This window comes from Daucus carota, chromosome 3, assembly GCF_001625215.2.
Source record: "Daucus carota subsp. sativus chromosome 3, DH1 v3.0, whole genome shotgun sequence".
NCBI lineage: Eukaryota > Viridiplantae > Streptophyta > Magnoliopsida > Apiales > Apiaceae > Daucus > Daucus carota.
Genome location: NC_030383.2, coordinates 42,248,312 through 42,274,744, shown reverse-complemented (window position 1 = coordinate 42,274,744; position 26,433 = coordinate 42,248,312). Strand labels below are relative to the sequence as shown.

General features: G+C 34.1%; 1 protein-coding gene and 1 long non-coding RNA gene across 3 annotated transcripts; one reads left to right on the top strand and one right to left on the bottom strand.

The window, feature by feature from the left end:
• Nucleotides 1-582: 582 nt before the first annotated feature.
• On the top strand, nucleotides 583-15,570 carry LOC108214421 (acyl-coenzyme A oxidase 3, peroxisomal). Of its 2 annotated transcripts, none has more exons than XM_017386408.2 (13): nucleotides 583-1,336; nucleotides 8,551-8,668; nucleotides 8,766-8,873; nucleotides 8,986-9,158; nucleotides 9,267-9,366; nucleotides 9,649-9,723; nucleotides 9,845-9,975; nucleotides 11,925-12,060; nucleotides 12,141-12,260; nucleotides 12,640-12,786; nucleotides 12,866-12,970; nucleotides 13,085-13,186; nucleotides 15,083-15,570. In XM_017386408.2, the coding sequence occupies exons 1-13, from the start codon at nucleotides 786-788 to the stop codon at nucleotides 15,329-15,331; spliced, it is 2,115 nt and encodes a 704-aa protein (XP_017241897.1). In that variant the 5' UTR covers nucleotides 583-785; the 3' UTR covers nucleotides 15,332-15,570. The 2 variants fall into 2 exon arrangements, with proteins under 2 accessions (XP_017241897.1, XP_017241898.1); XM_017386409.2 differs by lacking the exon at nucleotides 583-1,336 and adding an exon at nucleotides 6,232-6,898.
• Nucleotides 4,053-5,833, bottom strand: LOC135151184 (uncharacterized). Its single transcript, XR_010289750.1, has 3 exons — nucleotides 5,586-5,833; nucleotides 5,422-5,503; nucleotides 4,053-4,250 (listed from the first exon to the last, which is right to left on the bottom strand). It is a non-coding gene; the product is annotated as an uncharacterized LOC135151184 (long non-coding RNA).
• Nucleotides 15,571-26,433: the final 10,863 nt, after the last annotated feature.

Sequence of the window (26,433 nt, the reverse complement as noted above, 5' to 3'; positions counted from 1 at the left end):
TCACCTAATTCAACCGTTATTAATTGTTATACAACTTTCAAGAATGGTAATTTTGAAATATTGATAATATATTTGTATTGGAAATTAAAAGTAGACAAATATTATTCAACAAAAATTTCTTGAAGGAGACTTATATTGTGATACGGAGGGAGTAATAAAAGACGAACCAGAGTACTCCCTCCGTCCCCTTTTACATGTCCATTTAGAAAAAAAAACACATACCAAGGAATAATTAAGTCTATGAACTTTGTTCTTGAATATCTCTCAATAATGTCTTGAAAATGATGGAATACCCCTAATTAATGTCTTGAAAACGTGAATTCAACTAAATTTTAAATAAGTCAAGCATTGGGAGTAGAAATTATGAGGATAAATTTGAAAAACTATCATTAAATTTGTTTTGAAAGAATAAATAGATATGTAAATAGAGACAAAATTTATTTTGAATATGGACATGTAAAAGAGGATGGAGGGAGTATCAAACTTGGATTATCCATTTACATCGTGAATGTAATTTTCTTCGTAATAAAACAAAATAATATAGATAAAATAAAACCGAATGAGGATAAAAGCAGTGGCACAGTCCCCCAGACATGTTGATATGCTGATGATTAATGGTCTGGCAGTCTCCCTGTTCCGTCACGTTTTCAATTTCTTCACCGCTATATTGTTGTAATAATAAATGCCGGAAGACGCGCGTATATACAATCTCCCTGTTCCTTGTAGTCCTCTGTTCCTTCTTCCCAAATCTACCGACCTAATTCTAACTCACCGGTCAGTCAACCATGTCTTCTTCTTCTACTTCTTCAACAGAGCGCGTTGCTTTCCGTGCCCAAGTGCTCTCCAGACATCTCCATCCATCTCCATCCTCCTCCTCTTCTCCATGTCTTCTAGAACCCCGTGCCTGTCTGGAATACCCTCCATCCACGAAAGCGATGGACACGAAAGCGATGCGGAAGCGAAAGCATCGCTTTCGACACGAAAGCGATGGACACGAAAGCATCGCTTTCGACACGAAAGCGATGCGGAAGCTGATGGACGATCACAATTTAGAGGACCGAGACTGGCTCTACGGCCTCATCATTCAAAGCAACTTGTTTAATCCCAGAGACAGAGGAGGGAAGGTGTTTGTGGGCCCGGATTATAATCAATCCAAGGAGCAGCAGAGAGTGATGACGATGAAGAGAATTGAGTATTTGGCTGAGTGCGGGGTGTTTAAGGGCTATCTGACGTATTCTTCGCCTCCGTCTCAGCTTAGACGCTTTGCTCTCCAGGAGGTGGCTGATTCCTTTGATCACTCTCTTTCTATTAAAATTGGAGTTCACTTCTTTCTTTGGTATGTTTATCTTTTCGTACCGATTACAAATTCATCGATCATGCTAGATAGATATTACATACGCCTACTTTCTAATGCTAGCTTGTCTTGGGTGCTGCCAAGATCACACATCGTTTTGCAGTTCTGCCTACCACAACATTAACAATTATCACGAAAAAGACAAGGAGGATTAGTAATGTAAGAGTTTACGGGGAAGACTTGAGACTAAAATATTTCACTAAGCAGTAATCATTCCTACATTGGTTAAAATCACTACTTGTAGAAATATTAGACCCATAAGCAAGACTGCAACACAAATTGCTTATATAATTGATAGGCTCCAAAGCAGGGCCCTGGTATGTATTAAGGTTTTGCAAATATGTTTTTTCCAGAAAAGAAAGATCGACCAATAAAGACTAGATTCAAATGTTTCTCTAAAATTAAATTACAAATGAAAGAGTAAAACTTAGGGTGGTGGCTAAAGTTTTAAGATTTTCACAAATTGTTGGCTTGTTTTTCAAAATAGCAATAATTTGGCCAGTCTTTTCCTCTGTTTTTCTAAATTACAAATGAAAGAGTAAAACTTAGGATCATGTTTGTCAAACACACATTTTTATTCGTTAATATCTTTAATTTCATATTATTGTTAAATTTGAAAAAAATTCATAGTAAAGTACTCATGCATACGTATCCAAAAAGATCACTGACAATCTATACTATACTATAATAAGCCAACATGGGTATAATTTGTAGTCTAAAATTTTAGTTATATTTTTTGGTTTGGTACTCTCCTTTTGGTACTACAAGTCTACAAATGTGGAGTCTATCTATTAGTCTTGCATTGTTAAACAGTTTAAAAAATTATAATGATATTATAAATAAAATTATAAATATATAATTTGAATATCTTTATTTAACAAGAACCTTTATATAACTTTTTTTAAATATAACGTGTTCTATTTCAATATAAACACGAATCATTACATAACCCTTTCTAACTTTAATCTTGAAAGTTTTTGTTGTCAAAAAAATCAAGATTACAAAATTACGTTAAAATTCGATTGATTAGAATACTGAATCGAATCTTTCAAAGGTATTACATGATCGTCTATGTTTGGTAAAGATTTGAATTTTTTGATTTTTTTTATTTTTAAATCTACGTGTACTAAATGCGGATTAAATGTACTAAGATCCTGATATATATATATATATATATATATATATATATATATATATATATATATATATATATATATATATATATATATATATATATAGAGTCTTACTCCAATAGAAACCTCTTTATCCTAGAAACTAAAAACCAAACTGAAATATCACTAAATCCTAAAACAAATACCACTAAATTCTTAAACAACTCCATCTCCATCTTCATCTTCACCAAACCCACCTCCATCTTCACCAATCCCATCTCCACCGCCACCACCTCCGTCGTCGCCTCCTTCATAACCACTACCACCTCTATGCCGCCCGCCCCCTCCATAACCACCACCTCCATCTCCACCTCCACCTCCATTATTTCTCAAACAACACAACCTCCACCTCCATCTTCACCAGCCCCATCTTAATCGTTGTTTCAACCTCCTTCAGCCCCGTTCATACTTCTTTCTCCACCTCGACTCAACTTCAAATGCGGAGCCGCCACTATTCCGGCAACGCTCCAACCCCCTACTTCAAGCCGCCTAAACCTCCGCTATAATCATCTTTCCTTCATCTCCACCTTCACCTCCACCATTTCCACCACTATCACCACCATCTGAATCGAAAACGTGAATAGATCTGGAGATTCTAAGCTGGAACATATCTGGAGATTAAGTTTTCACTAATTCGTGCAACACAGATCACTAAATCCTAAAGAGAATATCACTAAATTGTACTGAGAATATCACTAATTTATATTGGTTTTTAGTTTTTATTTTAAGATTGGTTTCTATTTGATCATGATACTTAAGTTCTATGGAGTACAAAAAAAATTGGAGTATTGGAGTACAAAGTTTGATAAAATGTAATCTAGTCATCTAAATTTCAATTTTTTTTGTCCAGTAATATTTGTAAATATTTGACAACCTGCATATTATGTTCTGCAACATAAACATCGTGATCGAATGGTAGAATAATTACTTTTATAAATCATAGGATTCTATGTTCTGCAATATAACTAATAAGCAGAAAATAATCTTAATACTTGTTAAAATTGAAACATATTAATGATTAATTGACAATTATGTGCAAGACAACTTATAAATGATAGATTATATCAAAATTTGGATAATCAAAGATATTATATAGGATCAAACTAAAAAATTATGATTTGTACTCCAATACTCCAATGTTTTTATGTACTCCATAGAACTTAACTCTATATATATATATATATATATATATATATATATATATATATATATATATAAGGGTATTTTCAAGTAATCGGGAGAAAATATAGTCAGTTGAATAATATATTTTAATTAAAATTCCATCCATTAATATTAAAATAATAATAAAATGATATTAAAATATAAATTTATAAATAATAAATTATGAATTATATATTCGCCCGTGCTTTGCACGGGTTAAAAGTTAGTATTTATAATCTTATAGATTCAACATAAGTTAGTAATTTGTCCCATATTAAGAACAATCTCGACATATTAAAATAAAACCTAATACTAAAAGACAAACAGAGTATTAAATTTCGATTCAATCTATTGACATCGTGAACAGGGGCGGATCTAGGATCTAATCTTAGAGGGGACACCAAAATATTTTCTTAACTCATAAGTCATAACAGATTAATAAATGTACCTGCATGCTATAGTCAAGAACCAGCAAGGCAGCAACCACAGTCTCACAAGTCACAGCAAAGCCAAAAGTATAGTATTTTGCGACAAAAATGAGTGTCTGCCAACAACTCTTGCCCCTGAAATCACACACATAAGCACTCTTAGCATTAATTAAATAAAAATTATATAGCTATACACATATATACTGAAACATACTAGAGAGTAGACATGTTTATTAAAACCTGGCCTGGTATATACACAATTATAGGCAGATTCTCCTAGACTTCATTTTCTGAAATTGCTTGATTATATTTTCTGTTGAGATAGTCTCAAACATCTCTCTTTCGACATAAGTTACTAAACAATCATTCATCCACTCGTCTCCCATTCGGTTGCGCAACGTATTTTTGATGATTTTCATGGCTGAAAAAGATCTTTCAACCGTGGCAGTTGCAACTGGAAGGATCAATGACAGTTTTAATAGATAATAAACCAAAGGATATACAAGAGCCTTCTTTGTCTCGATCATTCTTTGTGAAAGATCACTGATGCTCTTCAATTCAGAAAAATCAGGATGGTCTCTCACATCCATGATGTAATTCTCAAGCTGATTATCAAGTAATAAGAGTTGCAGTGCCGAAAAATCAGAAGGATAGAACTCTGCGAATTGAATTAACTTTTTTTTATCGAATGCAGAAAAAGAATCAGATGGATTGAGGCAAGCCATACACAAAAGCAATTCTGTGTTCACTTCATTGAATCGACTATTTAACTCTCCCATTTGATCATCTATGATAGTATAAAATAAATCATTCTGAAAATGATGCAGATTTGTGAATTCTTGTACTCCACGTCTTGATCTTCCTCGAGCTACAAACACATCTTCCATATTTGGGATACTTACTGAATTCTTTTCACAAAAAACACATATTTCTTCAAGCAGAGATTGCCAACCATTATCCCTCGTGTGTTGAAATCTTCTTTTACATGATTTAACAAGATCCATGGCGTTTACAAGATCTTGATCTTTCCTCTGCAATGCTTGTGATAACTCGTTAGTGATCCCCAATACAGTCTTCATTAAATGCAATAAGAACACAAATTCATAACATTGAATAAAATCCAAAAGATCACTCATTTACAATTGGCTGGGGAGGTGTTGGAGATGAGGGGGGAGATGTTCGGAGTTTATTATAGAATCGATGCATAATTGATTAACTGTTTAACAAATATAGGGTTGACATTTTAAGTATCAACTAACGATAATCAAAAGCTTACAAAGTTACAGTAGGGGAAAAATAAACACACCTTAATTTTGTAATCACAGAATTGAGAATTCCCCCTTTTCAGCTGCTGCCTGCTACTCTGTTAGCCTGCTGCTACCCATGACCTAATAATTTGAATTTAAAGCATAAACAGAAGTACAGAACAGATATCTATAAATTAGACACACAATGACAATATAAACATACTTTGTTTAATCTTTAGATTCCGGAATTACTCTGCAGAAGAAGAAACATCCATGGATTAGGCGGAGTTCGGACAGGTAAGAACAGAAAACGCAGCGCTCCACATCAGAAGCCTCAAGCCCATATCTAATTAACTAGTAGCTGATAGATGATTCAGTGATTGTATTCGGTTTGTATTTGATAGGTGGGTAAATTGGATTAATAAAAAGGTGAGTACTTACTGGGCAGTGGGTAGCCAGGCACAAGCTCGAGAGAACAGACCGCAGAGACTAAAACATATGAATAAACTATTTCTTTGTTTTTAAATTATATCTATTCATATTTTTAATATAAATATATGTGTACAAATTACCTTTTAGTTCCTTTAATTTTATTAAACCACTGCAACTTACTTGAACTTTTAAAGATTCGCGGGGACACCCCTAAATTTTCAAATTTTTTAGGGGGACACTTATATTTTTTTCCCGAAATCACGGCGGTAATTTTTATTTTTTTTTTACTTAGGGGGGACACGTGTCCCCCCGTGCCCTTTACTAGATCCCCCGACCGTGAATGTAATCTTCTTCTTATAATAAAACAAAACAATATAAATAAAATAAAACCGAATGAGAGGATAAACGCAGTGGCACAGTCCCCCAGAGATGTTGATATGCTGATGATGAGGTCTGGCAGTATTCTTGTTCCGTTACGTTTTCAATTTATTGACCGCTATATTGTTGTAATAATAAATGTAGGAAGTAGCGCGTATAAATACACAATCTCCCTGTTCCTTGTAGTCTGTTCCTTCTTCCCAAATCTATCGACCTAATTCTAACTCACCGGTCAACCATGTCGTCTTCTTCTTCTTCAACAGAGCGCGTTGCTCTCCGTGCCCAAGTGCTCTCCAGACATCTCCACCCCTCTTCATCATCCTCCTCTTCTCCATGTCTTCTAGAACCCCGTGCCTGTCTGGAATACTCTCCGGCCGAGCTCTCGGAGAGCATCGATTTCGACGCGAAAGCGATGCGGAAGCTGATGGACGATCACAATTTAGAGGACCGAGACTGGCTGTACGGCCTCATCATTCAAAGCAACTTGTTTAATCCCCGAGACAGAGGAGGGAAGGTGTTTGTGGGCCCGGATTATAATCAATCCAAGGAGCAGCAGAGAGTGATGACGATGAAGAGAATTGAGTATTTGGCTGAGTGCGGTGTGTTTAAGGGATATCTGACGGATTTCTCGCCTCCGTCTCAGCTTAGACGCTTTGCTCTCCAGGAGGTGTCTGATTCCTTTGATCACTCTCTTTCTATTAAAATTGGCGTTCATTTCTTCCTTTGGTATGTTTGTCTTTTCGTACAGATTACAAATTCATCCATCATGCTGGATAGATATTACATACGACTACTTTCTGATGCTAGCTTGTCTTGGGTACTGCCAAGATCACACATCATTTTGCAGTTCTGTCTATGACAACATTAACAATTATCACGAAAAAGACAAGTACGATTAGTAATGTAAGAGTTTACGGGGAAGACTTGAGACTAAAATATTTCACTAAGCAGTAATCCTTTCTACATTGGTCAAAATAACTACTTGTAGAAATAATAGACCCATAAGCAAGACTGCAACACAAATTGCTTATGTAATTGATAGGCTCCAAAGCAGGGCCCTGGTATGTATTAAGGTTTTGCAAATATGTTTTTTCCAGAGAAGAAAGATCCGACCAATGAAGACTAGATAAATATGTGTCTCTAAAAAGAAAATTACAAACTAAGGAGTAAACTTTAGGGTGGTGGTTAAAGTTTTCAGATTTTCACAAATTGTTGGCTTATTTTTCAAATAGCAATAATTTGGCCAATCTTTTCCTCTTTTTTTTTTTTAAAAAAGTTGCGGCCGTGAACTATCGTTAAGGTAATTTGAGGATGGTGGCTAAGGTTTTCAAAATTTCACAAAATGTTGGTTGATAATCAGCCAATATTTTGTTAAAATTAGAAAACCTTAGCCAACATCTTGAAATTTTCTCTTTAATGTTTATTACTTAATGGCATATGATTAACGGGAGTTGGCCGGCAACACTTCTTTAGAAAGCGGGAAAAAAGACTAGCCAAATTTTTGCTATTTTGGGAAAGCTTTAGCATCAAAGTATGTGCTTGTACTCGTAACTGTTAAGTGACTGTGACTTCGTTCCTGTGTACATTCATGAAGGATTTATGGTTCCATTTTCTCTTGAAGGGTTTCCAGTTGATTATATGATCATCAACGAAGTATGTTTTTGGAAGCAGCCTAATATTTATATTTTTACTCCTGTGTAGTTGTATTTAGATTTAAAAGAGGGTGTATTCAATTTGGATTCTGAGGATTTGTTTTTTATTTGATAAATTAATTTAAATTTTGTTAAATACATTAAAATCTTGGGCGATGCTATCAGTATTTTAAATTATTTATTTAATCTTTCTGGTATTCAAAATTATAAATTATCTTAAAAAATCTGGTGGTATTCAATTAGTGTTGTTTAAAAAATGATGGTAATTAAAAGCTGATGGATATTTTTGGAATTTATAAAATGATGGATTCCAAAGAAATAGTTGGTGTATTTTTTATTTTATAAAGCTCTCCCAAACCAGCGAGATTTTAAAGGATCTGTGCTTAAATCGTAAAAACTGTCTCAGTTTCGTTTGACTCTGCGCAAAATCAAACATCAAAACCACCTGCAATCTATTAAAACCCATAGATTATCATATGGTTATTTTAAGTCCTTATAATTCATCTTGACATTTGTATATGAATATGACACACTTATACGTATATACAAGTGTCTTGTGGTTAAAGTCTTTGGAATAAAAATGCAACAACAAATTTGTATTAGAATTTTGAAACCAGGAAGTGTGATGCAAGAGATTTCATTAACTTGGGTGCTTGTTTTGACTTATCTGTAGTATGTTGTGTGTTGTCCTCTCCCACTAAGTTTATATCCGCTCAATTCATTCAGGGGAGGGGCGCTCCAGTTTTTTGGCACAAAGCGACATCATGACAAGTGGTTGAGTGACACTGAAAACTACAGGGTTAAGGGTTGCTTTGCAATGACTGAATTGGGGCATGGAAGTAATGTATGTGAATTTTATTTAATCATATAGTCTGTGCTCAGGCATGTTCCTTCCTTTTCTGTGTAGTTCTTCACTTACTCTTCTGGGTTTTTACCTACAGGTACGGGGCATTGAGACCATAACCACGTACGATTCAGACACAGGAGAGTTTATCGTTAACACACCGTGTGAATCAGCCCAGAAGTACTGGATTGGAGGTGCTGCTAATGTAAGAACTTATCTTTTTGAAATGAAATGCATCTGGTGCCTAGTTTATATTTTATCTGTTTTACCTGTTTGAGCATTGAACTTGAATTCTCATTAATTCACTCCATCTCTAGCATGCAACGCACACAGTAGTATTCTCTCAGCTTAAGATTAATGGAACAAATCAAGGGGTCCATGCTTTTATAGTTCCAATCAGAGATGCAGATGGCAACGTTTGTCCAAACATCCGTATAGCTGATTGTGGTCATAAGATTGGTCTAAATGGCGTCGACAATGGAAGAATCTGGTAAAATTAATTCATTTATCTCAATTTTATTCCACATGTATTAATAAATCGGTTAGTTTCAGTTTCTGCTATATGTATGAAACCATCTCTCTTTCTACATGTGCTCAGGTTTGACAATGTCAGAATACCTAGGGAAAATTTGTTAAATTCTGTTGCTGACGTTTCTGCAGATGGGCAGTATCTAAGTGCTATTAAAGACCCAGATCAGGTGATTCTTTCTTTCAATGAATGTTGTTATATTGTATTTTCTTTTAAAGATTATCTTTAACCATGAGGAAACCAAAGCAGTGCACAATTTATTTCCCAACTGTAAAAAACCAGAAAGTGGTTACTCTAAACAAATCAGTTCTCTCTGTGTAGATATAAGCCTCTAATGATAAAGATAATGACTTATATCAGCGTCGCTAGCATGATGATATTCGTAGCCCTTGGTTTCAGTTAATTATCTAAAGTATACAAGCTTTTTTCTAATCATGTTATAATGTTTCAGAGATTTGCTGCATTCATGGCTCCTTTGACATCGGGTCGTGTGATACTTGCATCAAGTGCAACTTACTCAGCTAAGGTATAAAGTTCTAGAAATAATTTTTTTTCTTCCAGTGATTCATTTATTTATTTATTTATTTATGTAGTCTGCTGTGATGGTGGTTTTTTTTTTATATCTGATCAAGCTTCTTTGCTCTCAGATTGGTTTATCGATTGCCATAAGGTACGCACTGACGAGGCGCGCCTTTTCTCTAACATCAAATGGACCTGAAGTCCTTCTGCTGGATTATCCAACTCACCAAAGGCGGCTCCTGCCTCTTCTTGCTAAAACGTTAGTACTGCATAGTCATTGACAATTTTTACTCTTTTAGTAGTGTGATCTATAATTTCCCATATGGATCACAGCAGTTTTTTGTGATAAATTGATATTAAAATGTCGTGCTATATCCCACATGATGCATCATCACAAGCCTACCCTAAAGCCTACGAAACATGATGTTGAAATTTCATATCAAATCTATATGTAGTTCAATCAGACTCAAATGCACATCCAGTCGCAGTTACACTCTATTTTGCATGTTAACTTCTCCATTTAAATCTTAACGGTCCGTCTTAGGTTAGTTCTGCACATCATAATAACTAGCAGATAGCCCTTGTGAAGCATGGGTTTAGTTTGAAATTTTCAAAGTCATATATCGTTTATTCAATTTATACTAACCCTAACTGATCTTTATAATAAAATATAATTATATGTTTATAACTGTAAATTTGATATATAATTGTACATGAATATATTATTAAGATATAAAGTTTTTGTTATGTCTTAAAACTTTTAAGTGATAAAGTTTAAATAGGATTTTCATGTAGGTGTAAGAGGAGTCTATTAATGTAATAATAATTACATGGTTAATAGGAATTTAGGTGTGAGAGTCTATGATCATATAGTAAAATATGTATATAAATCAGCATGAGAGTATATGATTAATAGGAAAGGGTTAGGGGTGAAACCAGATTTGGTACTATGAGGTACCATTCAAAAGGAGTTTTCGTTTCTTAATAAAGTGTATAGATTTGTGCAAATATGATTGTCAGAGACTCAGATTTACAAGATTCTGCATAATGTGGAACACATATGCTTAGTAAGTTCACTCGAGTGAGATTAGATTTTGGCTTTATATTATTATATTTTTTTTGTCATTTTTGGTTAAGTTTCTTGCTCTATTAATGGAAGAAACAATTTCCAGGGACAATTGTTACCAACTACATTGGTATTTAAACTAACTCATTGGTCACATACTACATGACAGTTTAAAGTGGAACAAGTTAATTTTGAGTAAATGTTACTCAACTGAGAAACTGACATTGTGGTAGCATTCCAAACAGACAAAAACTAAGAGAATATTAAAAAAAAATTGTAGATTTATGATGGAAGTAAGTAAAGACCTTGAGCGCCTCGCTTTGAGGCCCTGTTTGGGTAGACTTCTTTTACCAACTTCTGGCTTATAAGTTGGAATCAAGTTATCCGTACTATTCTGTATAATAAACTTATAAGTTGATTTCTAGCTTAAAGTTAAAATCTGAGAAGTTGAAAATCTTAACTTCTTGTAGTGACTTGTTTTGATTTGGGAAATTTGAATTCATAATACTGTATAAGATCACTTTAATAAGATAGTTTGTATTTTAATTTTTATATTACTAGTTTTATATCTATGAAGTTGCAAATACCAATAAATTTATCCAAGTAGATAAATTAAAAATTACTTTTCTTTTATAAGTAACTTCTTACTGATAAGCAATAAGTAACTTTTTTTAAACTAAGCCAAACGGACCCGTAAAGTCTTCTCTATATACACAGCAGAAAATTTATATTCTTGGGAAGCAATATTCTTATCTTGTAATTTGTAGAAGTACTTAAATTGATAGAATATTTGGATGCACATTGTCCATTGGCTCCATAGATGGATACTCCTACTAGTTTTACAATCTGGTGCATTTGTTATTACTACGAATGCTCATGATATTGATAATTTATTTCTTTGACTTTTTCCATTGTGGAGTTTCTTGCCCAACTTGATAAACACCTGTTGAATTTGTCCCCAACTTGATAACAGGACACCTGTGGGACATGTTTCACAACTTGATAATAGAACATCTTGATATCTTTAAAGATACTTGTTAAGTCTGATTCTGTATTTTAGTGATAGATAACATCTCATTGACAGACTGTTTAATCGTGTAAATGGTTATGCTGACTTTTGATCCGCCTTTTATGTGAATCAGATATGCTATGAGTTTTGCTGCTAACCATTTAAAGAAGTTATACGTGAAGAGGACTCCTGAATCAATCAAAACCATTCATGTTGTCTCAAGTGCATTTAAGCCAACTTTAACCTGGCATAACATGCGGACTCTTCAGGTTGTAGCAACTGTTATGATTGAAGCTGGCCACTGTTTTGCAAAGCCTTATCACTAATGCTTTACCTATGTATGTATCAGGAATGTCGTGAAGCTGTTGGTGGACAAGGTCTAAAGACGGAGAATCGTGTTGGTCATCTCAAAAGCGAGTATGATGTACAATCCACGTTTGAGGGAGACAACAACGTTCTTATGCAACAGGTATTGCAATGATTGTTCAAATGTAAATGGAATGTCGTCAATTGATGGAAAGAGGGTTTAAATTTTTTTGGAATTTCATAGTTGATTAGGAGTTGTGACAGTGATTATACCTAACTTTTAAGTGTGTAAATGTCCTTAGAGAATTATTTAATTAAGTAGTCTATATTTTGTTTAAATGGACTTGTAAAAGTTTGGGTTATTGTGGTAATTTTGGGAGTTTGCCTTGTGAAACCATGTAACGTTAGCTTCCATAACATTGGCTGGATACCCTAAATTTCAGTGCTTTATTATTGCATGTGTAAACAACAATGGTATATATTATTCATTGAATATGTTCCAATTTTTTTTATTGTATGATACTAATCCATTACTCTTTTAGGTCAGCAAGGCACTTCTTGGAGAATATGTGTCTGCCAAGAAAAAAAACAGACCATTTAATGGGTTGGGACTCGAACACATGAACAAACCTTGTCCTCTTATCCCATCTCAGCTTACAAGTTCTATCTTGAGGAGCATTCAGTTTCAGGTAATAGTTTTTTAGCTACTTCCATTCGTACATTTTATGTCACTACAGTAAGATTAATCGGACAGGTTTTCTGTTGCAGATGAATATCTTCCAGCTGAGAGAAAGAGATCTATTGAATCGTTTTGCTGCAGAAGTTGCACAACATCAAGCACAAGGAGTAAGCCGAGAAATAACTTTCACTTTGGTGAGGATGCATAATAATCTCAAATTTGTGTTTACTTTCTCTTATTATAAGTATTTATCTGTGCATCAATCATTCCCTCTCACCTTCATAACTGTGTTTGGATTTTTCCTCCAGACGTATTCGCTTGCTGAAGACCTGGGAAAAGCCTTCGCAGACCTCTCAATAATGCAAATCTTTATAGAGGCCGAGGAAGCTGTACCCGCAGGCCACTTGAAGGTAACTGCAGTTTCTCCTAATAAGTTCATGTCAGATTTATGTTTTTTTGCGACATCTGCCTACCAAGGGTGTCAAAAAAATTGTTGGAAGAAGTTGCATGTTAGGCCCCATTTGTTTTGTTCTGAATGACTGCTTAATGAACTTAACTGGATCGGCCATTTTATTTGGTAACTTTTTGTGTTAGAGCTGAGCAAATCATATACAGCTGAGCCATTCCTTCTTAAAATCTTGAATTATCAGTTCAGCTATTACATGAATTAATCTAAAGTAAGCTATTTTTGCAGCCATGTATACTATTGTGGAATTTTTTTTTAATAATTTGTCAATTAGCTATTTTATATATAAAATTTGCAGGAAGTCATTAGAATTATTCATTCATTATTGATTAAATTATTTGATAAAGTCTTTTTATAATAATTTTTCTTGAAATTTATGTAATAATTATCATATCTATCTAATAGCATAATAATAATAATAATAATAATAGTTAAAATACATTTATACATGAAGCTCAAACAAATCTATCTATTTAAAGAGCAAAATTAAGAAAAAATATCATTCAGACACTATTAAAATTTATATACCAAACAATATTTATTATTCATTATTCAGATATTTTATTATTCAGATCATTCAGATATATTAATGAATAAAATGTAGCTCTTTCAGATTTGCCAAATGACCTCTTAAATTCCTCTAGTTTGTTTGGATGAAAATCTAGGCACAATGTAATTCTGTGGTAGGTTTTTATTGTCGATTAACATAATTGTATTCATAAAGGAGATGATAAAACTAAAAATTATCATTTAAATATTTTTAGCACAAATTAAATGTGTGACAATTACAATGGTAAATGAGGGAATACAAGGATGTTTTCACTTAGTTCACCACTCAAACAAAGTCATTGGCCTACCTCCCAAATCCATATGCCTCTAAGTCCAATTGATTATATATTGGACTTCCGATTGATGGAGAGTATTAATCTTTGGCAAGAGATTGTAGGAGGAAGTTTGCAATCCATTGTTTACTTTTGTAGGGTTTGAGTATTTTATGAGTGTATATTGAAATGTTCAATCTGGTAGAGATGTAGTTATATGTCTGGGCTTTGAAGAGAGACTTGATGACTCCCATTTTCAACTGATTCAACCGATATATACATACATCACTATATACATACATCACTATTATTTAGCAGTGAGAGATCATGTCGAGCATATTTCATGTCAAAAGGTTCTCCACAACAACTTCACGTCATCATTAAAACGTATAGGACTAACAGCAAAACCAAGGTAATCTAAAATGAAATCACGGGATTGGGTAATACTAAAGCAGATTAATGAGGATTGTTTATGGTGAATTAGGATATTGCAGCTCCCAGGTATAGAAAATGTACTGACGAGGAGAACTCTCTATTATAATTGGAGTATATGCACTTGTGTATCTATTACTTCATGCAAACTTCTAAATTTATCCTAACGTTTTGCTCACTAGAGAACTAAATAATCAGTAATTTTGTGAAATTTTTTACGGTGTTACTTCTTGAAAATTTGATACTCCCTCCATCACACGATGTCAGTTGTTTTGAACATTTTCATCTCAATTTAACCCGCAATTGCTTGAGGATAAACATTATTACTAATGCGGTCTTAATAAACATGATAGTTTTGTATGTACTACATATTTGCTAAATGTAAATAGTTAAGATTAGATTAGACTTGTGCAGTCTATACTAGCTACTTGTTTATCACGTAAGAGCTACACGCCGAGACTAGATGAAGTGTGTAACTGGTAGAAGTCTAAATTAACTATATGCTGTTAGGATAGAGTTGATAAGCAATCAATTGATGACATGAGCTGAGATGAGTTTCTGAAAGTTTGTTTGCATTTTTCTTACAGAATGTCTTGGGTCTAGTGAGATCCTTGTATGCCATAATCCTCCTGGAAGAAGATGCTGCATTTCTTAGGTATGGGTACTTGTCAACAGATAATGCTGCTGCAGTGAGAAAAGAAGTGGCGAAACTATGCGTTGAACTAAGACCCCATGCACTTGCATTGGTTAGCTCCTTTGGCATACCTGATGCTTTCTTAAGCCCTTTGGCATTTAATTGGATTGAAGCAAATGCTTGGCCTTCAGTCGAAAACTAGCTCAATACGCCCCGGTTTCTACAGAAAAATAAAGATACGTAACATTCTAGAGTAAGAGTACTCAGCTGTTTCTATGTTTGTACATCATCTAGAATAAATTTACGGAAGTCCCGTTCAATTCATTAAATGCACCATTGTGGATTTGTGCTTGTATCTTATGTTGTGAACAGAAATGCTACCACTATTCTCTTGAATATTTTATTTTCTACGGGAATGATGATGTTCCATTTTCTACCCTACTTTTTGAGTTCAAACAAGTTACACAATTGTATTTGAACACATACGAGCATATGCACCCATAAACCTCTTTCTCCCCATTATGTTTAGGCGTTTTTTCGATTTGGTCTTAAACAATTTTTTTTGACGGTATGCACCCTAAAACTTGAAAACCGCTTCGCTTTGCACCCTTTTGACCACTATCTGTTTAATTCACTATCTGTTTAATTGACCGTTAAAGTTAACAGATGTGTGGTTTTCACTTCGCACCCCACAATTTTAATTTTTTTTCATGAGTATTTTGAATTTTTTTTATTATATTAATATTTTTGCTAGTGTAATTTTTAAGAATGTATAAAAGGGGTGCAAAGGGCTTTCGACGACGACGATGTGAGTTCAAAATAAATGTTTTTTTTTAAAAAAAATGAGAATAAATCTCACAAATATGAATTGGCAATTCACCGTGATAATTCTTTCATTCAAGAAAGCTTATTATCTAACCGAGTAACTGTCGGACATGCAAGATAACCGAGAAAATTTAGACAATAAAACTTTAATGTCCGAAAAGAAAAACCGGTCTTCTTTCAAGAATCCTGAAAATAAAACAAAGGAAACAAGAAAAATATAAGACGATATATATTAGATTACATAAATTATAAAAATAAAAAATATATCCAATAATTAATTATTAATAAAATCACGTGTAGTGGCAAAAAAAAAATCACGTGTATATGCATGTGCTGATCAAAAATATTTACACAATTATGATAACTCGTAATTGAGACAATTAAACTCTTAATTAAGGCACAATTAATAAAATATTAATGTCCTTAATTAAGACACATTAAAGCCTTTTTAAATAAGGAACAATTAACATCCTCAATTATGAGGCACGATTTACGCCCTCAATTATGAGGCCCAAATAACGCCCTCAATTATAAGGCACAAATAACGCCTTCAATTAAGGCACATTTAACGCTTTCCTTTCTGGAGGCGTATGCCTAGAACTGCCGTCGCCGCAACCCTCAGCCATCGCCACCGTCACCACTGCTACGCTATCTCTCTCGCACACGACCGTAAAACCATAAACTCAGATTATCAACCGATTACTCAGCAAGGCACAAATCAAACAAAAAATTTAATTAAAATCAAACAAATCATTATAATCTACAGCAATTAATCATAATTTAATCAAACAAAAAGAAATTCATTCAACTGGGAAATAAATGAACGAAAGACGCATACGTTTCATCTTTGACGGCGAGATTGAGGAGCGAGAAACGCGGACTCAAAACTGGAATCTGATAAATTAGGTGCATTGACAAGTGATTAACAAGGGCTGGTTGTTGAGGGTGAGATCGTAGATGATGATCCGATGTTGACTATCTTTGATTGTTATAATTATAGTTTTGTGTATGTGTTTTTGTATAAAGAAAATGGACTGACCTCCTCTGCTTGGTCATCGAGGAGATCGAAGAGGTTGACGGAGGATGACCTCCTCTGCTTGGTCATCGAGGAGATCGAAGGGGTTGACGGAGGAGGCCAAGGGAGAGGTATGCTCCCCCACCTTTAATTGGAAACTTGGGGATAAACACGATGAGTATTAGCTATAGACGAGGTTAACTTTAACTCAAGCAGATCCTCAAGTAAACGAGCTCGAGTCGAATTGGTGAAAAACTTGGTTCGGGTTCGTCTAGTTAGTAAACAGATTTTATTGAGATCAGATATTTTTGATAAACGAACAATAAATGTTTCTTGTTTAAAATAAAGGATTAGTGTAATTTATTAAGTGTTGTCGTGCTTAAAATGCAGGTACACATAGAGCCGTTTAGGTGAGTTCAAAGTAAATGTTTATATTTAAAATAAAGCAGTGAAGTAGAAGTTAGAAGCAAATTAAGGAGCCGTTTGGGTGAGTTTAAATTTATTGCTTCTTGCTTAAAATAAATAAGTGGAGTAGAAGTTAGAAGCAAGATAAGACTTATAAGTGATTAAAGTGTTTGGAAAATAAGTAGAAGCCTGAAACAAAAGGTAGCATTCCTAACTTTTTATAAGTGCTTCTTGACTTATTATATAAACGGTAAGAATAAGTGTTCCTAACTTATAATCCCAGAAGCTGGACTTATAAGTTTTAAATAAACACCCACTAAGACTTCTAAATGATTAAAATGTTTGACAAAAAAATGTAAGTCATGAAACAAAACCTAATATTCTCAACTTCTTATAAATTCTTCATAACTTTTTACACAAACAAATTTAAATAATTATTTTTAACTTATAAATCTAGAAGTAAGAGTTTTAAACTCCACCGAACACCCCATAATACAATTACACTTTACTCATATGTAGTAACAAAATTATAAAAATGACTAAGCCAAGAGCCGGTTCTGGTACAAATTGAATAAAGGAAGACTCGATTTGAATTTTGAAATGAAGAATCTCTATCCAAAATTGTAGTACTACTGGTAAATAGTACTGTAGTCCTGGTAAAGCATGACATGACGTCAGTCAGCACTTCAAAGCAGCGCGAACTGCCCTCTCACTGTTCCACAACTCCAACACTCCACATCTACTCTAAATGACTAAATCCAACAACATAGTAAACTTTGATCATCGTCGTCAGTCAAGTAAAGATTGGGACCCACAAACTCCAATTCCTTATTGAGGACGAGGACCATTTATTTGGATGTGATATTCAGGGTATTGAAATATAAAGAGTAAATCACACTTTGCACCACTATCTTTGGGTGTTTTGCGATCTGGTTTCATTGTTTAAAATTTTGCAGGTTGCACTCATTTTTTAATTTGTAACGCTTTGCACCAACTTAACGCTTTCCATCCAAACTACCGTTAAGTCTAACAGAAGGGAGGGGTAGTTTAGGAAAAATCTGCATGAGATTTAATTAAAAGCAGGTTTAACGGAAAAAAAATCAGTTTTAATGAAAAATAAAATAAATATTAAAACATATTTTATAAAATAACAAATAAATATTATAAATCACTGCAAAGGATTTTAAGAATTTTATAAAATCTATTTTAATATTTATTTTATTTTGAACATAGAGATATGTAAGAATAATATGTGTTTTTGCCGTTAAAATAGACTTTGAACATTTAATATTTAAATATATTTGATAATTTTTTGCTATTTTAATATTTAATATTTAAACATTTAATATTTAAAAATAACAAATCGGGCCAGTGTACGATTAAGTTATAATAAGTATCATAATTCAGAAGATAGGCACTAAGTTTGTAATAAGAGTGATGTATTATCTTTGTGTTCTTGCTTTTCTTCATATTATCTCGGGTCTGAATGAAGACGAAGGCTTCATGTGGGGCGTCCTAACAGGCTGTATCCAAGCTCTGCAGATGGGTTTCGAGCGTACTTATATCGAGTTGGATCATGAAGATGTGTTCCAGAATATCCGATATCAAGAACACATTGTCCTTCCCCCTGAGCTTGATGAAGTCTTCCGTCGTTTCAACTCGCTGCATGCTATTCACTACAATCGTGGTGTTACTGACAGGAAGGTTACTTCCATCCCTCTAGTCATGAACCGTACGGCTGAATACCTTGCTAGGTATGGCATGGAACACATGAGTGTTTTTGCTGAAGTCCCGGACTCTTTTGCCGACCTGCAATCGTTCCTGGATAGAGACATGGGGGTGGGTCTTCCCTTCCAAGTGTTTGAAGCTTTTGGCCTCGGTGATGTGATAGACTAAATGCAGTGGTTTCTAGCTAGTAACATGCAGGGGTTTAGTTTTATTTCGTATGTTCTTAGTTTCTGCAGTTCTTGTTTTAGTTTAGGTTTGTTGGAGGTTTTTGTTGTATAATTTGGTAGTAACTTGGATTTTTCTGAAGTCGTGTGAACACTTTCAGATTGAAGTTATTTGTGGTTCACCAAATAATTCAATCGGATAAAATCAGAAATTCTGCAAGAAGAGAAAATGTGTTTTTTTGTTATGTCTTGAAATGATCAATGCAACATCTATATATAGATGTCAACGGATGTGTCTTTTGACAATAGACACGTCTTAATCCAAATAGATTTGTCTAATGGCAATAGACACATCTTATCCCAATAAATGTGTCTAATGTCAATGGACAAATCCAATGCCAATAGACACTTCTTTTCCAATAGATGTGTCTAATGCCAATGAACATGCCTCATAAGCACTAATAATCATAATAAACTCGAACTAAGCATACACTCCGTACTCTCCTGACTTGTTCGATGTAATATTATGATTACATTGATCAACTAGTTAATTCAATTTACACTAAAATAACCAACAATCCTCCCCCATTTTAGTGTAATCCATAATCAACTAAACAAAATCACAACAAATAACAAAGTTATGCATAAATGAAATATCATGACGATTGAATTTCACATTAGTATATTACACATTTCAAATATTCGAATATCAAGGTATCGCGATGGATTGAACCTCTACTATTCATAATGAATACATGAAGATAATATACACATAACTTTACATTCTCAAATTTTCTTACTTGACACTATATTTTACTAGCCTTGTGTCCCAATCCTTCGTAAGCATATCAAAGCCAAGTCCAAGCTTCTTGAAGCGGCTAAACTTCATGCTCAAATAGGTAGTTCTTTTATTCTCGCACCTGCATATGCGATTTTTCAAAAGAACTATTAAGAAGATAGACTTCAACCTCTTTATCTTGCAGGTCTGAACACATAACTTGGGATGATGCTTTAATGTGTTCTAGTCTTTAGATGTTAAGTTTCCACATTGAATTCAACACCTGATTTAATCTTAGGTGAGAATTGGGTTTCTCAACATGAGAGACTTTTAAACAGACTTTAATCCCATCCCCACAGCCGACTTGTGCACAAGATCTCTACTCAATCCTTTGGTAAGATGATCGGCTAAATTATGTTGAGTTCTTATAAACTCCACTGATATAACACCGTGAGTGATAAGCTCACGAATCATACTATGTCTAACACCTATGTGTCTAGATGTCCCTTTAAACACTTCTCTATAAGCATTAGACAAGGCAGATTGACTATCACACCTTATTGATATGGGTGATATAGGTTTTGGCCACAATGGAATTTCATATATCAGATTTCTTAGCCATTCAGCTTCTTTACCAGCAGCTGATAATGCCACAAATTCAGATTCCATTGTTGAGTCTGTAATGCAACTCTGTTTCTTTGATGACCAAGAGATAGCACCTCCCCCAAGAAGGAATACCCATCCACTTGTGGAAGAATGATCTTCCTCATTGGAAATCCAACTTGCATCTGAATGACCTTCAATAACCGAAGGAAATCCAGTATACGCCAAACCATAATCCATGGTTCCTTTCAAGTACTTAAATACTCGGCTTAAGGCTTGCCAATGATGTGAACTTGGTTTGCTAGTGTACCTACTAAGCTTTCCAACAACATAGGCAATATCTGGCCTAGTGCTTATCATGGCATACATAAGACTACCAATAGCCCTTGAGTACTCAAGTTGAGATACTGAAACACCTTTATTTGGTAGGAGTTTAATACTAGGATCAAGAGGAGTGCTAACTGGAGAACAATCCTTAAAATTAAATCTTTTCAAAATCTTCTCAATATAATGAGATTGAGAAATTGAAATACCATTATTCTCACGCTTGATCCTTATACCAAGAATCACTTCAGCCTCCCCCATGTCTTTCATATCAAAATAAGATGACAAGAACTTCTTGGTTTTATCCACTTGATTTTGGTCTGAGCCAAAAATCAACATGTCATCCACATATAAACAAATTATAACTCCTTTACCAGAAAAATCAAATTTGCTATATACACACTTGTCTGCTTGGTTAATAACATAACCATTAGACAAGACCACTTTATCAAATTTATCGTGCCAATCCTTAGGTGCTTGCTTTAGACCATAAATTGATTTCTTCAATTTACACACCTTGTTCTCACAACCAGGCACAACAAACCCTTCTTGTTGTTTCATATAAATCTCTTCATCTAATTCACCATTCAAGAATGCAGTTTTTACATCCATTTGATGAATGACAAGGTTGTGTATAGCAGCAAGTGCTATTAACAACCTAATAGTTGAAGTCCTAGCAACAGGAGCATAAGTATCAAAATAATCAATCCCTTCCTTTTGTCTAAAGCCTTGGATTACCAATCTGGCTTTAAACTTATCTATCGAACCATCCACCTTTATTTTCCTTTTGAAGATCCATCTATTCCCCAATGCTTTACAGCCAGGGGGCAAATCACTCAATTCCCATGTATTATTATTCATGATAGAATCCATTTCATCCTGGATAGCTTCCTTCCAAAATGCAACATCTCTCGATGTCATAGCTTCGGTAAAAGTTTTTGGATCCTCCTCAATAATAAAACAATATTGGTATTGATCTTTAATTTCATCTCTAGAACCCTCAACTAGATAAAGATGAAATTCATCTCCAAAAGACTTTGCTTTTCTAGCTCTAGTGCTTCTCCTTGGTTCAGACGGTTGATGAACATCTTCAGTAGAAACTGAGTTCCTACTAGAAGAAGATTGAAGCATGTCCCTCGGTCTAGGTATAGATGTAAATCTTGTTTCATCAAAGATAGCATCTCTTGACTCGATAATCGAGTTCACAGGCACATAGTCATTAGATTCTAACACATAGAATCTATATGCGATGGAATGCTCAGCATAACCAACAAAGATACAATCTATACCTCGTTCACCCAAGTTTCTTCTTTTGGGTTCAGTGAGTCTTACAACTGCTCTACATCCCCAAACTCTCAGAAAACTCAATTTTGGTGACTCTTTATACCAGAGTTCATAAGGGGTAATTTTATTCCTCTTACTAGGAATTCGATTCAATAAATAACAGGCTGTCAACATAGCCTCACCCCAAAAACCCTCACTCAAACCCGAGTAGGATAACAAGGAATTAACCATTTCTTTCAAAGTCCTATTTTTTCTTTCTGCCACACCATTTTGTTGTGGTGTATAAGGAGCCGTGGTTTGATGTATTATACCAGTAGATTGAAAATATACCGGATCATAATACTCACCTCCTCTATCGATACGTAGATTTTTAATCAAGGTACCATGATGATGTAGCTCTACTTCTTCTTTATATATTTTAAAGGAGTCAAGAGCTTCATCTTTCGCATGCAACAAATATACATAACAATATCTAGAAGCATCATCAATAAAAGTAACCACATATTTTTTATTTCCTAATGATGGTGTAGAATGAAAATCACACAAATCACTGTGTACCAATTCTAATACATCAGACACCCTATTAGCAACTTTAAAAGGCTTTCTAGTTATCTTTGTTAACATGCATGTTTTACATTTTTCATTGTTTAAATCAATAGTAGGTATGAGGCTCATTTTAGACATATCCTTTATTCTTTTATAATGTACATTAGGGGTGAGCAAAAAACCGATTTAAAACCGAAACCGAACCGAAACCGGGAAAAACCGGAAAAAACCGATCCGAATGTAACCGATCCGAAACCGAAACCGAAAATTTAAAAACCGAACCGAATTAAATGGTTGGGTTCCGGTTATACCTCCCAACCGAACCGATAAAAACCGAACCGAACCGATTATTAAAATTATAATTAAATAATATATAATATATGTAATATATAATATTTTTATAATCTATATCATGTTTAAAAATCAATAAATCTATTTAAATATTTAAAGAAAACATAAGTTTGTGTAAATATTCATGCTCACTGTCATTGAGTAGCCCATTTTCTTAATCTGCCAGTTCCTTGGCTGCATGCTCCCTGCTCAAATCCCTTTTCTTCTGGATAATCTTCAACCCCACTGTTCCATTAACCTCTTCAACATAACCCCTCTGGCCAAGAGTCTCTTTTTTTTCCTTGTATTTTTTCAAAAATATATATTCCCTGGCTTATATAAAAATTATGACTATATTCCGCGCATCAATTTGTCTCGTCCGTATATTATTTTTCATTTTTATATTTGTCAGTTTTATAATCGAAACCAAACCGATTATAACCGAACCGGGGTTTTTTAAACCGAAACCGAAACCGAATCCGAACCGGCGGTTGCGGTTCTCGATTTTAAAAACCGAAGATATATGGTTGCGGTTCCGGTTTTATCCCAAAACCGAGCCGAACCGACCCACGCTCTCCCCTAATGTACATGTCCTAGTCTAGCATGCCATAATTCTGATTTATTCAAATTTAGGCTAGTACTAGTAGAAGCCATGCAAGAAGATTCATCATTAAATGGAGTATTTACATTCAACATAAACATGCCATTACATAAGTAACCAAAGCCAACAAAAGTGCCATGTTTTGACAAGATATACTTGTCACTTTCATAAACTTGCTTATATCCACAATTATTTAATACAACACCAGACAAGAGATTCTTTCGAATCCCAGGAACATACAACACATTATTCAAATATATACATTTTCCAGAAGTAAACACTAGCTTAACATTTCCTAGCCCTTTGATCGGTTCAATTGCAACATTTCCCATATTTAAGATAGATCCATCTTCAATTGGTTGAAATTCCGTGTACCAACGAAGATCTTTACATACATGACTTGTTGCTCCAGAATCAATCCACCAAGCAACATTATCATCCTGCACATAGAATGCATCAGATATCAATGATACATAATTCTGACCAGAATTACAATTTTTGATCAAAATCTGACCTTGTTGCTTTTCTGGATCCTTGGATCCACTTGGACCAGCATTAAGCCTTTCTTGCTTACTTTTACCAACCTGGCAATCCTTCTTGAAATGTCCAGGTTTGCCACACTTCCAACATGCAATCTTAGGCCTCTTGTTGGAAAAGTTGTTGTTGTTTCCTTTGAATTTCCGTTTATCACCCTTGCTGGTTTTAGGATTCTTATAAGATCCACCATCTTCAACCATATTCACAGAAGAATTACCGACTTGGTTCTTGCCCTTAGGATTATTCTCATTTTCTTGAATCCTCAAAGCCTCTTCAATTCGGAAGTGACTTCCAAGTTCAACCAATGTCATATCTTCTTTATTATGTTTCAAGGTGTGTTTAAAATCCTTCCATGATGGTGGCAGTTTGTCAATAACACCATAAACAGAGATAGATTCATCCATCTTCAAATTGTGTTGAACAAACTGTCCCAGAATCCTTAACAATTCATTGTATTGTTCCATCACCGGTCTAGAATCGACCATTTTATAGTTCATAAAATTACTAACAAGAAACTTCTTACTAGAAGCATCTTCTGCCATGTACTTGGATTCAAGAGAATCCCACAATTCTTTCGCTGACTCAACATTTTGATATACATCGAAGAGGGAATCAGACATACCGTTTAGGATGTGACCGCGACAGATGTAGTCATCGTTTTCCCATTTGCAGCGTTGCCTTGTTTGTTCAATAGTTTCATTCTCAATCTCTTCGGGCATGGGAGTACTTAGAACATACACAACCTTTAGCGTGGTCAACAAAAAATGCATCTTCTTTTGCCATCTTCGAAAATCTTGACCCTCAAACTTGTCCAATTTTGCAAACTTACTTGTCATGTCTTTTGCAGATTCTCCGTTCGTCATCTTCAGAATATAATCACTTCAATCTTTGTTGTATAATTTGGTAGTAACTTGGATTTTTCTGAAGTCGTGTGAACACTTTCAGATTGAAGTTATTTGTGGTTCACCAAATAATTCAATCGGATAAAATCAGAAATTCTGCAAGAAGAGAAAATGTGTTTTTTTGTTGTGTATTTCAAATGAACCATATGTCTTGAAATGATCAATGCAACATCTATATATAGATGTCAACGGATGTGTCTTTTGACAATAGACACGTCTTAATCCAAATAGATTTGTCTAATGGCAATAGACACATCTTATCCCAATAAATGTGTCTAATGTCAATGGACAAATCTAATGCCAATAGACACTTCTTTTCCAATAGATGTGTCTAATGCCAATGAACATGCCTCATAAGCACTAATAATCATAATAAACTCGAACTAAGCATACACTCCGTACTCTCCTGACTTGTTCGATGTAATATTATGATTACATTGATCAACTAGTTAATTCAATTTACACTAAAATAACTAACAGTTTTTCACCTCATCTGTGTAATGGTAGCCTGCTACTCTTTTCAATGCTATTTTGCTTATAAAAAAAAAAAACTCAAACCGCATAGGTTGAATTTATAGATCACAGTTCCTTGGAAGCTCCTCTTTTTCTTTATCTACTTGTCAAAAACTGGGTTTTAGGCTACTGGTGTTATAATTTTGATTTAACATATGTTGATATCTGGACACTTTTGTAGCAAAAAATTATCAAATATATTTAAATATTTAGCGAAAATTGTGCTTTAAAGTAAAGTTAAAGAAGAATTATCAAATATATTTAAATATTAAATGTTCAAAGTCTATTTTAACGAAAAAAACAAATATTATTCTTACATATCTCTATATTCAAAATAAAATAAATATTAAAATATATTTTATAAAATTCTTAAACTTCTTTGCAGTGATTTATATGTTTTAATTCTTAAACTTCTTTAAAATATTATTCTTAAATATGTTTTAATATTTATTTTATTTGTCGTCAAAACATATTTTTTTTCCGTTAAACCTGCTTTTAATTAAACCCCATTTTTCCCAAACTACCCCTCCATTCTGTTAGACTTAACGGTGGTTTGGATGGAAAGTGTTAAGTTGGTGCAAAGCATTACAGATTAAAAACTTATGAGTGCAACCTGCAAAGTTTTAAACAATGAAACCAAATCGCAAAACGACCCAAAGATAGGGGTGCAAAGTATGATTTACTCAAATATAAATTTATGATAATTGGGGTCAACACCAGATGTTTGTGTAATGAATTTATAAGTTAAT